The 14,940-nt window shown below is 33.1% G+C and overlaps 1 protein-coding gene and 1 long non-coding RNA gene across 3 annotated transcripts; one reads left to right on the plus strand and one right to left on the minus strand.

The window, feature by feature from the left end:
- Positions 1-1,106: 1,106 nt before the first annotated feature.
- LOC132304843 (aspartyl protease family protein At5g10770-like) lies at positions 1,107-3,056 on the plus strand. 2 transcript variants are annotated; one of them, XM_059802553.1, is made up of 2 exons: positions 1,107-1,398; positions 1,615-3,056. In XM_059802553.1, exons 1-2 carry the CDS (start codon positions 1,332-1,334, stop codon positions 2,919-2,921), a joined length of 1,374 nt encoding a protein of 457 aa, XP_059658536.1. In that variant the 5' UTR covers positions 1,107-1,331; the 3' UTR covers positions 2,922-3,056. The 2 variants fall into 2 exon arrangements, with proteins under 2 accessions (XP_059658536.1, XP_059658541.1); XM_059802558.1 differs by lacking the exon at positions 1,107-1,398 and adding an exon at positions 1,408-1,430.
- Positions 3,057-4,419: 1,363 nt separating this feature from the next.
- On the minus strand, positions 4,420-5,894 carry LOC132306123 (uncharacterized). The gene is made up of 2 exons (XR_009481835.1): positions 5,653-5,894; positions 4,420-4,772 (listed from the first exon to the last, which is right to left on the minus strand). It is a non-coding gene; the product is annotated as an uncharacterized LOC132306123 (long non-coding RNA).
- Positions 5,895-14,940: the final 9,046 nt, after the last annotated feature.

A 14,940-nucleotide genomic window follows, 5' to 3' on the forward strand; every position in this document is an offset into this window, starting at 1 on the left:
AAATAAATAAAAATAAAAATAAAAAATTCGACTAATTGTAACTTGTTGGAAGGGGGTATCTTGCAAAATTGTTGGTATATATTTTGAGTACTTATTGCTAAAAACTTAGTAGGAGAGGTAATATATAATTTCTTTGTTGATTAGGGAGATTGTATATATGCAATTAATCCTATAATTCGAACCAGTGATTTTTCTCCGAAATTGATGAGATGGAATCATTTCCCTTCTGAGTAAATTATTGGACCTAATGGGGTCGGACTCACTTTGAAAAGAGAAAAGATGAGAAGCCATTGTGGACTTCATATATATTATGACGGAATAAAGTACATTAATTAAGGTGTTTATTGAATAATAGCACATCGGATGAACAGGGCTTGTGAAAAGCAGCAAAAATACTTATTAATTTCAATAACATAAGTTAGGGGGGAAATTCATTATTTACAAGAGAAAAAGTAAAATAAAGTAAATGGGTATGCTTTTTGACGATGATGATTGCAAGAGATATGGTTCAAAAGAACAAAAATAGAATTTTCGTTTTCAACCTTTATAACAGAAAGGCAAACTAAAGACTTCGTGATATAGTGGTATCTCTACCTTTCAAATGGAAGGTGAAGGTTACAGCGGCCTTATAAAACTTTTCCCCTTACTTCTATTTGATTTTAACTCATTAGATTCAGAAGTAAGTTCATTCACATGAGTCATCAAATGAAAAAAGTGGGTGTGTATGAGTTTCTTTTATATATATATATATATATATATATATATATATAAAGTAAAGATGATTATCAGTCTGTGAAGCGTTTGTAACATTAGGACTGAGATAAATCTACAAGTTTGTTACAAATTTTTAATAATAATAAATAAATAAATAAAGGAGGAGGAACAACATGAAGAATGATAGAAGGGCAATGTTTCTCTCGTCAAGTTACACAAGTAGTTGATGATTTTTTATTCCAAAAAGAGACCCTTCGAGTGTCCAAATCATCGACTATTTCTTATCCTTATCGTGGAATGGACCCCTCAATTTAGAAATGGTAGACTGGTTGAGAGTCTTGAGACCCAAGTCGTCTCAAAAATGCATAGTCATGCGAGACTCAACTCCCAAGTCGTCCCAATTAACGTGTTCATAAAGTTATATGTGAACAGCCTCGTCCATCCCACTTAAAATTGTTCGTAAAGCTAAGTGAAGACCCCAAGTCGTCCCAAAATTATTACTAAAACTTCTGCGTTTCTACAGTTACATGTGTGTGTGAGAGAGAGATGTATATTATATATATGAAGAGAATGCATACATAAAATTTAATTCAAGCAATACAAAGGGTGTAGGAGAAATGGAGTTGGTTTGGTTTCTGGCTTCTTTTCTTCTGCTTGCAACATCTTCATTTGCAGGGCATCAAGGCATGTGATGTGGTTATCTCATTTCATTCAATGTATTGTTTGCATCATTTCATGTATATAATATTTCTTTGCTCACGTATAAGATGTATTAATTGCTTTGATTCCATGGATTTTATTGATTGGGAATTTACCGTATAAATATTATATGTCGTGTACAATATTCATAGGTCAGAAGGGACATTAATTAACTTTCTTCTATTTCTCTTTTTTAAACAGAAGCAGAGCAAGGACTCAACCATTCAGCTTTGCACTTGACCCTGTATCATGTGCGAGGACATGGCTCACCTCTAACCTCCCAATCTCTGCCCTCATTCTCCGATTTACTCTTTCAGGACCAAGCACGAGTCGATCATCTAAACTCCATGTTCACCAAGACCAAAACAAGCAGTGTCACAAACTCCACCTCACACAAATCAGAACATCTTTTTGGACCAAATTTCGTCAGCACACCAGTGAATCCCGGTCGTTCTGTTAAAATGGGCAATTACTATATCAAGATTGGCCTTGGCACTCCATCCAATTACTATCGCGTAATTGTTGACACAGGCAGCTCCTTGTCCTGGCTCCAATGCAAGCCTTGCACCAGCTGCTACGAACAGGCCGGTTCTGTTTTCGATCCCTCTGCATCCACCACCTACAAATCGTTATCATGCACAACATCCGAATGCAATTCACTCAAGCTAGCCACACTATATGATCGTTGCACCACTTCTAAGGAGTGCCAGTACAATGTTCGCTATAGGGACGAATCTTACTCCATTGGCTACTTGAGTCGGGATTCACTGACCCTATCCCGGTCAAAAACACTGCCCGGTTTTGTGTACGGGTGTGGGAAGCACAATAAAGGGTTGTTTGGTCGTTCTGCTGGTCTTGTTGGTCTGGCTCGTAACAATCTCTCAATGCTCTCTCAGCTGTCCACCAAATATGGAAATGCCTTCTCCTACTGCCTCCCAACAGCTCACGGAGGCAGTGGAGGCTCATTGTCGATAGGAAAGGATTCATTGACGGGATCATCCTACAAGTTCACTGCAATGCTTCCTGATGACCAAGACACTGGCTTGTACTTGTTGAGTTTGTCCGCGATTGTAGTGGCAGGCAAGACACTGGCGGTGACAGAGTCCGAGTACAAGGTTCCAACGGTTATAGATTCTGGGACGGTGATCACGCGCCTGCCTATGTCAGTATATACAGAACTCCGAAATGAGTTCACAAAGATCATGTCATCAAAGAACAAAACTTCCCCATTTGATGAATTGCTGGACACATGTTATAAAGGGAGTGTGAAGAAGATGCAGTCAGATGTGCCCGAGGTTCGGATGGTGTTTCAAGGAGGGGCCGAGCTCACTCTTCCGCCTCAGAGCATTATGTACGATTTGACTAAGGGCCTTACTTGCTTGGCCTTTGCAGGAATGTCGGTCACCGAGGAAGTCGCCATTATTGGGAACTTTCAGCAGCAGACATATAGGATCGCTTATGATGTCTCCAATTCAAGAATTGGGTTTGCTGCTGGGGGCTGCACCTAGTTATCAAATATTGGGGCATCTCATGAAAAAGGAAGCGTGAGGAATGCTCTGCAACAACCTTTTGTATTTTTGTACCAGAAAGAAGATGTTACAATGGATTCACCACAATAATAAAAACTTTTTTTTTTTTTTTTTTTTTTTGGATAGATAAGAATAAACTTTCAAATATATCATTGTTAAAAGCAATGGCGGATCCACCCAACCCCCCCCCCCCCCAAAAAAAAATTTTTTTTTTTTTTTAGTATAGGTATATTTAGTCTAATGTTTTAAAAAAAAAAGAATTAGTAATAGTATTAAGTCCCCAATTTTAACTCATCCAAACAAATCCAATATCTAAGCCACAATTTTAAAACAAAAGTCCAACCAAATAGGCCCAAGACAAACAAGTCCTAAACAATCACTAAGCCAAAGTACAGAAAACTCCTAAATTCCTAATCTTGCACAAATCAGAGAGCTCACTCATTCCCTTCCTCTAAAGTCTAACCCTATTTCCTCTAAAATTTTCCAACTCTTTAATCTTTCAATCTCCAATTTCCCCTTATTTAATATTAGCCCCCCATTAACAATTCCTGAATTCGCCGTTGGTTAAAAGATAAAATAGTATCCCGTAATAAGTGCACTTGTTTAAACAAAAAAGATAGTTTGGAAAAATTATAAACAATAGTACATTCACTTTTGGAATGGTAAACAAGACATGTATTTTGGGACATTCAAAATAAAAAGATGAATAAAAATGTTGGGACGAGGGAGTACTAAATTACTTTTAAAATTGCATAAATTCCTTTGAACTACAAAATAATTGCATGCTATCCCTAGAATATATGGTAATATGTAGAATTTCAATTAATTCAGGAAACGGATATATCTTGATTTAAAAAAGAAAAAATAAATAAATAAGCAATTCTTTGACTTTATAACTTGTTGGAAGTTGGGACGCACAACAAATCCTTAGAACAATAGAACCAGTAGAAACCATACCGAACTGTCACTTTGGTTCGGTTCTTTCAAAGTTTGGTTTTGGTTCCAAAACGAGGGATCGTTGTTAGTTTACCGTTCCAATTCCAAGTCCATTGGAACCAAACCCAACCATAAACTATAAATATATATATATAGATATATTAGTTATTATTCGTTTTTTTGTGAAACATATATGAAATAGAAGTAAAAAACCTATTTGAGAGCAGCCTTATCTGTGTAGTCTATAAAATATATTATTGAAGACTGGTGTGTAGTTTTGTCTTTGTAATTATATTATTGTTTATCAAATAGGTTTTTTACTTCTATTTCATATATATTTCACAAAAAAAGAATAATAACTCATTTGCTTTTAGATTACAAATATATTTTGCTTCCTTGTTGAGAAGTTTATTATTGTCCATTTGATGTATAATCTCCTATAACGACCCCAAAACTGAAACTATTTAAAAAATAAAAAAATAAAATTAGCATGACCTCCGCTAACAGTGGTCCTACAACAACCTGTTCAAATGAAAAAAAAAAAAAAAAAAAAAAAATGCAATGGCCTTTCAAGACCTATCCAACCTGCCCCAACACATAATACAAAAGCAATATAATACATTTCCCAATACCACAACATCAACAACCTTCCTAAGTTAGCCCATCATCGTCATCCCATTTAACTTAAGCATTTACATAGTCTCAGTTTACAACAAAAATAATCAAGGATCTTAGTTATGTTACAGGGCCATGATTTGCAAAAATGAATACCCTTTTATATAGTTTGCGACTAGACCAAAAAAAATGGGCTAAGATACAAAAGATAACAAAATACAACTCCTAGTATTCTTCAAGCTTGCGGGGGATTATCGTCCGCCACTTCTTTCACGTTTCCTGAAAAAAAATGTTAAATAAAAAGGGTGAGCAAAATTACTCAGTAGGTAGTGCCTAAGACACACCTCTTATGTCCCCATGAATCCAAATAAGGAATAAGACAATAGGAATCGGGGTCATACTATGTCGGGGAAGTGCAACATTAAATCCAATCTCAGCATACACAATATGATGCTATGAAATACAATGCATGCCGATGTCGCTCCCCATTTTCAACATTCAAATCCATCACTTTCAAACTGTTAATATAACCCCCCCTTTGGTGACCCCGCAACGACACGAAAGAAGGATTAGCTAGTATCCCTGACTCTTGGTACCCCCGCGGCGTTATTTTGGGCCCAGCTTGCTCAACCACGCTAGGGCAATCTCCCTAATTCCCTCTAGACTATTTTAACACACCGGCCCTTTGATACCCCCGCGGCAACCAGGTTTTCATAAAATATTTTAATCAAAACTTCTTTCCCAAAATTCCCTTTTTCATTTCAAAATAATTTTCCCCATTTTCATGCCCAATGACATGCGTGAACATTACATACTTTCTCAAATGCCATGACAAATGAAAGACTTTTATACTATACAATTTAACATGTTTCCATTTAACAATTTCTAATAAGTTTCTAACACCATAGGCATAAAAAATTAACACGTATATATGCTTTCCACATAGTAAGTTTTAACAAATTATCAAATACACCAACAATATAAAATCAACATTTTAAGCATATTTTTCACACAAATCCACATATACACATAATCATGAATTTCATATACAAAACCAAATCATTTTAGAGGTATTCATCTCAAATTAAGCATATTTAACTATAATTAACAAAGAGTAATTCACAAGGGAGCAAGAATCCCATGGATTAGGAACCCCTACCTCACTTTTATACAAAACCCCCAATTTTCACCTCAAACCCTCAAAATGGGTCTCAATTTTCGGACTCCCTATAATGGCCAAAAGCTAAAATTGTTGTATGGATTTGAAGACCTCATCGTGGGCTTCAATTTGCCGCAAACGACATCCAAAATTTCCAAAAGATGAGTAAGAAATCAAGGATTGAAGTTGCAAAAGGAAAAAAGAAAAGGAAAAGACAGAGGCAGCGAGAGAGAGAGAAAAAAAGCTAGCCGAGAAAGAGCTGATTGAAAACTAAATGGGTCTGTAATGACCCTTATATCATAGGTGGGTCCCATAGTGGAAAAGTAATGTTTAATAATTATATATATATATATATATATATATATATATATATATATATAAACATTACATCTACTATTTGATCCAAATACATATTGTTTGTAGTGAGTTACTGACTTTTTTTTTTTTTTTTTTTTTGAAATGTTAAAGAAAATTATTTGAGTAACCATGGTTTGGAACTAAACCGACCCAATGGTTTCAATTCCAAATTTTAAGGAATCATTTAAAACCGAACCGAATCGAACCCTGTTCATCCTTGGTTGAAAAAGAGCATCTTGCAGGAGATAATATGCAAAATCTTTATAGATTAGACAGGTTTTATGCAATTAGTACCATATGTTAAGTGCAGTTACCAAAAAGTCTTCATATATTAATACTTGGTACTTATCATTTTTACATAAATCCTTAGGTTTATATAAGAAGTGTTTTGTGTTTAGTTGAAGGAAAGGAAAAAGAGAGAGTACGTAAGGAGGGATGCTTCATCCATACATCCCTCCTTCCTTTGTAATTTTTTATCTGTCCAAAATTGAGAGAAAGATGAGAACAAAAGTAGGATAATAACTAATAAGTTTTTAATTTTTATTTTTAACCTTGTTGTTGCATAAATTATAATGGATATATAATTTTTAAAATATTATATAATTAGGGTATATATGTAAAAACAATATAAAATTCTATTTCCCTTCCTTCCAACCACACCAAAAAAGAAAAAATGTCACCACATCCATCATTTCTACTATTCATTCCATCTAACCAAACAAAAAATGAGAAAGACATATTTTCTTCCTTAGGGATGCCTCATTCATCCATTCTCTTCTCCTTTCCATCCATTTTTTCATCCCTCTAACCATATGAAGCATAAAAGAAAATTAATAATCTCTCACTCTCTCGTAGGGCGAAGTAGATATTAAGTTAGTTGAGCATACCACTGTCATTGGTACTGCATTGGTATGCACACTTAGGCTCCATTTGTTTGGATGTAAAATATATTTTATTTTTTGGTATTTGGTTGTCGTAAAATATTCTCAGTGGATGCAGTGTGTGTGATTCCCAATTAGAAAAAAATAAATAAATAAATTTAGAAAGAAAAATATATTAAATCCTAACGAAAATAACTTAGTCATCAATTTTGGACAAGTTATTTTACATGTCCCACTTAATGGACTTGACCTAGACCTTTACCAAATACCAAAGAAGTACAAATAAAAATTATTTTTTACCTGGAAAAAAAATATTTTTCAAAAAAAGTATTTTAGGTCGAAACAAACGGAGCCAATCAAAAGACACCATTCGTGCAAGTTGAGAAATTTTTTAAAATTTAAGTGGCACCAATTTAATTGAATGGCATATTTTAATTGGGTGAGCAAACCATTAACATAAGTGTGCTCCACTTACTCAATATTTATTCTCCCAAAAACAAAATAATAATTTCTCATTATTAAAGTAAGCTACCAAAAAAGTGATTGTGAAATCACTGGTCGAAATTATTTTAGACCATGAGATAAAGTACATGAATCCACTGTAATTCATCAATAATCCAAAAACTTCCAACAAATGATTTCTCTCACCAAATTATATGAGATAAATAACTCGTGAGGTAAATTATTGGAACTCGTGGGGTCATTATCACTTTTAAAAGAGAAAAGATGAGCAAGCACAAAGCAGCCATTGTGGACTTCATACATTATGACTATGAATAAATTAAATAATAATCACCAAATGATGATAGAAGGTTATACATATATATATAATTTTAGACCATGAGATAAAGTACATGAATCCACTGTAATTCATCAATAATCCAAAAACTTCCAACAAGTGATTTCTCTCACCAAATTATATGAGATAAATAACCCTTTTAAGTAAATTATTGGAACTCGTGGGGTCACTATCACTTTTAAAAGAGAAAAGATGAGCAAGCACAAAGCAGCCATTGTGGACTTCATACATTATGACTATGAATAAATTAAATAATAATCACCAAATGATGATAGACGGTTATATATATATATATATATATATATATATATATATATCAATGATAGAAGTGTTTTTTTTTTTTATACGTATATCAATGATGGAAGGTTTTAATGAAGAATACACAAAATTACTTAGATTCCACTTTTTGTAGAAATAGTGTTATAATAGTACGACATTAGAAGATCTTAATGATACAATAAATTAGTTTCTTTATCATTTTGAGATGAAGGTATATGTGAATATAATTTTTAAAACGTTTAAACTTTTGGACAGAAATTTAAAATTATGGTTAAAAATTCTGTTTGCATATGATTTTCTTTGAACTTTCTTCTTAGAGAAGACTCCTCGACATGTTTAAACCAAAAAAAAAAAAAAAAGACTCCTCGACATGTCTATACTGAGTAGTGGATGACTTTGATTCCAAAAGAGACCCTTTGGTGTCCAAATCATGGACTGATCTTTCTCGTTGTGGAATGGTACTTTAAAGGTGTCTATCTCTGATTTTGGAAAATGTGAAGACCCAAGTCATCCCAAACTTGTTCATGGGGTTATGTGAAGACCCTAATCGCCCCAAATGTTCATAAAGTTATATGAAGACCAAGTCCTCCCAAAATTGTTACCACGACTTTTTTCTTTTCTTCATTTATGTGTGTGTGAGAGATATACATACATACATATATGTGTGTGTGTGTGTGAAAAGAATTTATACAACCTCTCCATGCTCTCTCAGCCAGAAGTGAAGCCAGAAATTTGGTGAATTTGGGGGGCCGATTTAGTATTATATAAAAAAAATATAATATAATTTTTTATATAAATATTGATCTTAGTAGGTGTGTATGTATACATATATCTTGAAAATATATAATCTAAAAAAAAAAAAAAAAGTGCAACCTAAATAATTAGATGGAAAACTAATACGGAGTATAAGAAAGAAAATCAAATTTTCTTTAGTAAGTTTCAAATTTTCAAATTTTGAATTTCTGATTTTTTTTTTTTAATACTTTGATTCTATTTTCGCAAATATATATTATTATTTGTTTGATGAAAGATTTTAAAATAATAATAAATAATTCTAACTAAACAAATCTCACAAGGTTTAATAAAACACAATTATTATGATTAAAATAGATAAGTACTTTAATAATTTATAATTTTATATAATGAGTAGTTATAGATTTTTATGTATAACTAAAAATATTAACATATATAATATCATTATTATTGTTAGCATTCTTGCCATCGTGCTCGTGCTCTCATAATAGTTTAGTTTTTCTTTCTTCTCATGCTCCCAAGTCCCAAGACTTGTATATGATTTATATATAATTCTAAATAATTTTCTTATAAACACCATCTTTAGGCTTTGTTTGGTTAGATGAAAATAGTAAGAAAAGAAAGGAAATACAAAATTTTTAAACATTTTAAGAGTTTGGTTAGTAGGAAAAGAAATTTTTTTTAAGAAAATCACTTTCCATAACCACCTAATTTCCCCATAAATTTTTCTTCCAAAAACACAAGAAAATTTGATTTTTTGAGAAAGTTTTGTGAACTTACAATATTGCTCTTTTATGGTAAATTACATGCTATTTTAACTATAAAATAATAATTTTACATAATTTTCTTGAAAAAATTTCAAGCGCTAACCATATTGACTTGGAAATTTAATTTTCCTTCACTTTCACTCACTTTCACTTTTACTTAATATCCAGGAAGAAACTTTTATTTATTTTATTAGACATGAGGGACATTGGTATAATTTTCTTCTTTTTATCTCCTAAATTAAAATAATGAAAATTATACATGTCTATATGCAAATGAACATTTTTTTGTGTAGGGATTGCAATAATAATGAACTTACATGATTTAACTTTTCAAAAGTAAGGCTAAAAGATTTCAAGTTGATATTGTATGAATTTAAAGGGGAAATAAGTTGAATTTATTTTCATTCTCTATTTTTTTTTTTTTTTTTTTTTTTTGGGAGGGGGGGAATTAGAATTTATTATGAATTTTGGGATCGTAAATTAAGTTTATTTACAATATAAACATTTTGGGGGACTACCAGCTCCGTCCCTACTGTCAACTGTCAGACAAATATGGATATACCTTCTCCTACTGCCTCCCAACTGCGTGGGAGGCAAGGAAGGCTCATTGTCCATAGGAAAGGATTCATTGATGGGATTATCCTACAAGTTCACTCAAATGCTTACTAATGATGAAGACAACAACATACTTTTTGAGTTTGATCGCGATTGTAGTGGCAGAGACGACATTGGCAGTGACAGAGTCCGAGTACAAGGTTCCCACAGTTATAGATTATGGGATGTTGATCAGGCGCCTGCCTATGTTAGTATATGCAGTACTCTGAAAGGAGTCACAGAGATCATGTCCTCGAAGTACAAAACTGCCCGGGCTGTGAAATTACTCGACACATGTTATAAAGGGAGTGTTAAGAAGATGCAATCAGATGTGCCCTAGATTCAGATAGTGTTTCAAGGAGGGACCAACCTCACTCTTGCGCCTCAAAGCATTCTATACGATGTGGCTAAGGGTGGCAATTTAAGCCCAAATCCATTAAACAGCCCAAACCTCCCACTAAAACTAAATCATTAGGGCACCCAAATTTAAGTGAGCAAGTAACAATGGATAAAAAGTAAGTACTTATACAATTCAATGGTAGATTGGGTACCTATCTTAACCCACTCAAACAAAACTTCCTTTTCTTTCTCATCGGTTTCCATCTCTTCCATCTCCTCCGTTTTCTGCCTCTCTCCTTCTCTTTTTTCTTTTTCACCTTTTTTTCACCTTTTTTTCTCTCTCCTCCCCTTTCTCTTCTTTCTCTCCTCCCTGCTTCTTTTCTTTGCTTTTCTTTTCTTTTCCCCATGTGTTCTCTCACCTTGCTGCTTCTTTTCATTTTTTTTTTCTTGCATTCTTTCTCATTGCTGGTTCTTTTCCTCTTATTTTTCTTTTTTTTTTTCGTGATAACTCTCTCTCTCTCTCTCTCTCTCTCGTCATTCTGCCTTCAAATTTTGTTTTCTTGTATAAAATAAATGACCAACAATTAATTAAAACTCTTGCTCAAAATTTATTTTTTAAAATATATGTAATTAATATTGTTGAGTAAGTTGTATAGTGACTTTTCTCAAAATAAATTTAAAAAAAAAAAATTTGTAACTCTTGAAATCAAAAAATTAATTAATATTGTTGATTGAGTTGTATAGTGACTTTTCTCAAAGGAAATAAAATTTGTAATGCTTGAAATTAAAAAATTAATGTAAGAACAAATTATTGATTTTTTTTTTAGCCATGGATGGTAGGAAAGTAAAAAATTTGTATCAACGGACCAATGGCCTAACGATATCAGCCTCTTACCTCCCAAAGGGAGGTCAGGGGTTCAAGTCTCAGAAGAGACAAGTGTGTGTGTGTACCAATTAGGAATATATATATATATATATATATATATATATTTATATATATATAATTTGCAAAAGTATAAAAAATAAAATAAAATAAAATAAAAAGGGTTAGAATGGGTTAACCCATTTTGACCCGCCCATTTGAGTCCTTACCCATTTATAATTCACTATTAGTGGGTTGAGAATAGATTACTGACCCATTCATACTCAACCCATTCTAAATCCATCCAAAACCCATCCAAACTCACCGAATTGCCATCTTTAGACTTCGCAAATAACTCGGACATTGATGAAAGAGCCATTATAATTAGAAACTATTAGCAGCAGACATATAAGGTCGCTTATGAGGTCTCCAAGTTTAACAATCACTATGTTCATAAAGTCTATCTATAAATATATTCATCTCTGTCTAAAATAAAATAAAATTTATTTATATATATACCAAGTTGGAAATAGTACTAAATTAGAATTCCTATAATTTGGTTACTAGAAGTTGGTCGGATGAGCCTAGCCCTCCATACAAATCATTTCCTAAGAATCACAACCAATGGTCCTTTATAAAAACACATTAATGAAATGGAACCCTGTAATACCCCTAATTTTAAAAGGATAGTCTCGACATTTTAATTAATGGTTTTATTGCATTTTATTTGCTTATATTTTTATTTGCCAATTTGTTTAAATTGTTGTTTTTATTTAATTGAATTTGTGCTTATTTGGCTAATTGTTTAATTAATTAGTTAAATTTTTTGCTTATTTGATTAATTGTGTAATTATTTAATTGAGTTATTTTCTTTTATTATTATACACTTACGTGGAAATTTAACAAATTGTAAGCTGTGATTAAATGTTTTATTTTCGTGTCATTAGTTTTTATATGTATAGTTTTTGGTATAGGGTTTTATTTTCTTTTAGGTTATCACGTTGTGGGAGTTAGCCGACTTATACGTGGGTTGGAATTAGAATTAGGTTTTAGAGAAACTTATATATATATATCGTGATGTGTCTGCAAAGGTTTTAAAACCCTTTTCCCATAACTGAGGAGGCAAAAAGAAAGAACAAAGAGAGAGTTGAGAGGAAAAACAGAGAGAGACTTGAGGGAAAACCAGGGAGGCTCAAGGAAGAAGGAAGGGATTGCTTCTGGATTGAACCAAGAGCAATAGAGGTGTTGAACGGCAGTCTATGAATCTATCGAAAAACTCAGAAACGGTGGTTTAAGGTTTCAAAACTGAAAACGAAGGCAAGTTCGTATTCTAACTCCTTCCCTTAGACATGTGCTATGTGCATGCCTATGTAGTCTCTAGGGTTTAAATTGATGTTCAAATATATCTTTTAAGCATGTTTGAACTGTGTTTAACTGCGTTGAATTAAACTGGTTTATGGTTGATTGATGTTCCTAATTAAATATTGCTGTCGTTGATTATAAACTTGTGTTTAATTCATGTTGTTGATGCATAATAATTTCTTATAATTAATCTGAGATAGAGATTGAACCCTAAGAATATTACTATAAATAGTACAGAGGGTTTGCACATCCCTGGAGGTGAAGAAGATGAACATAAAGGAGTATATAGCTCTCAAGGAGAGAGAGATGGCTCTCTAAAAGAGGGAGCCAGCTCCCTCATGGATAGAGCCGGCTCCTAACACCATAGAGCCGGCTCCCATATGTGGGGAGCTGGCTCCCATGAAGACAGAGCTAGCTCTCGAAGGTTGAGAGACTGCTCTCGCGCTGGAACTTTTAGAAAGTGTGTTTTTAAGTTCTGTTTGGCCATACGGAGTATACCTAAGTTGTTTAAGTTGTTCTAAATGATTTAAATAACTGTTATGGACATATAAAACTACTTGGAAGCATTATTACATTAATGTGTTAAGGAATAGAATAACATGAAGTTAAAGAGAATGCTTACATGCTAAATATCAATTAGTTGATTTAATTGCTTACTGAAATTTAGCAATTCTACTATACATGATTTAATAGCGTTTAATCATGCCTCAGCAGTGTTATAAGTGTAGTTGATTATCTGAAAATAATTATGCTTAGATTGGATCAATTGATGTTTTAATTAATTGTAAATTGCATTAATTATTGGACTGTTTGGAAGATTCAAATGCTTAGTCTTAATCTAGCAATTTAAAGGACTGGAACATGATTTTTAAATCTTGTATGGGATGCATAATATGGTTATATACATATTAGACTTTATTAATGCTTATTTTGGAGTATGGTTGATGATTAAATTTATCATTTACTGTATCGATCATTTGATTTGTGAACTGTATGCACCTGTATGGGACGGTGGCATACTAGGGATGGATTAGTTTAAAACACTAAGTCCTACCTATTCTGAATTGAGATACGGATTAACTATAAAAGTTAAGTCCTACTTAAATTGATGATTAAATTTATCATTTACTGCATCAATTATCTGATTTATGAATTGTATGCACCGGTATGGAACGGTGACATACTAGGGACGGATTAGTTCAGAATACTAAGTCCTACCTATTCTGAACTAAGAAATGGATTAATTATAAAAGTTAAGTCCTACTTAGATATATGTCAGGTCAATAAACAGTCGAATGACATACTTTGTTTAGATGGATTTTATATATATGATTATGGTGTTGTGATATGAGCTTGAGTCTCAGGATCATGGTTAGTGTGCGTATATCTCCTAGGATGGATAACTGGATATAGTTGTTATTCCCTGGTAGGTCTAGGTACATATGCCCACGTTATGTGCGATTTGCATGTTATCTCTACTCAGGCTAAGACAGACCTATGGGTTAGTAAGCGTCCTATAGTGTGTACTTATATGTATATGGACTACTTTAGTTATTGCTGAGATATCTAGGATGTATCTACGTATTGGGTCTCTGCATGGATTGTAGTAGAGTAGAACTTGCTAGTGGGCCTGACCCACTCTTATATTTTTCAGGTGTTCATCAGCTCCAGGCGTAGAGCTTCATCGTGCTGAGCAGAGACAGTCACTCACTCCTCCTACTTATATGTATATGGACTACTTTAGTTATTGCTGAGATATCTAGGATGTATCTGCGTATTAGGTCTCTGCATGGATTGTAGTAGAGTAGAACTTACTAGTGGGCCTGACCCACTCTTATATTTTTCAGGTGTTCGTCAGTTCCAGAAGTAGAGCTTCATCGTGTTGAGCAGAGACAGTCACTCACTCCTCCGACTACGTAGGATTTCCTTTCATGTTTTAGTTTTGGATTTTATTTCCTGTTTTTCCTTTATTTTGGGATTTTATTAGGGGTCCACTAGATGGATTCCCGAGTTGTACGTATTGAAGGTTTTGGAAAGTTTAGATTATATTATAACTTTTGAGGATTTAATAATTAGAATTCTTTTCAGCCTTTAATTTATTTCTTAATTCTTTTTGTATTCCTGCTTGTTTACAAATTAATTGTCTGGTATCCCTTGGATCTGTGCTCGGACTTGATCACTCGTGGCTCTAGAATTGAGGGGTATCACAAACCCCTTCAAATTTCATTCCACTGGAAATGAAAGATCAATCACTTCGTCTCAAGGCTCGTTTTCTGTGCTTTCACTATCAGAATG

Source organism: Cornus florida, unplaced genomic scaffold, assembly GCF_030987335.1.
Source record: "Cornus florida cultivar Cherokee Brave unplaced genomic scaffold, ASM3098733v1 CherokeeBrave_3.0.0_Hap2_Chr01, whole genome shotgun sequence".
NCBI classification, from domain to species: domain Eukaryota; kingdom Viridiplantae; phylum Streptophyta; class Magnoliopsida; order Cornales; family Cornaceae; genus Cornus; species Cornus florida.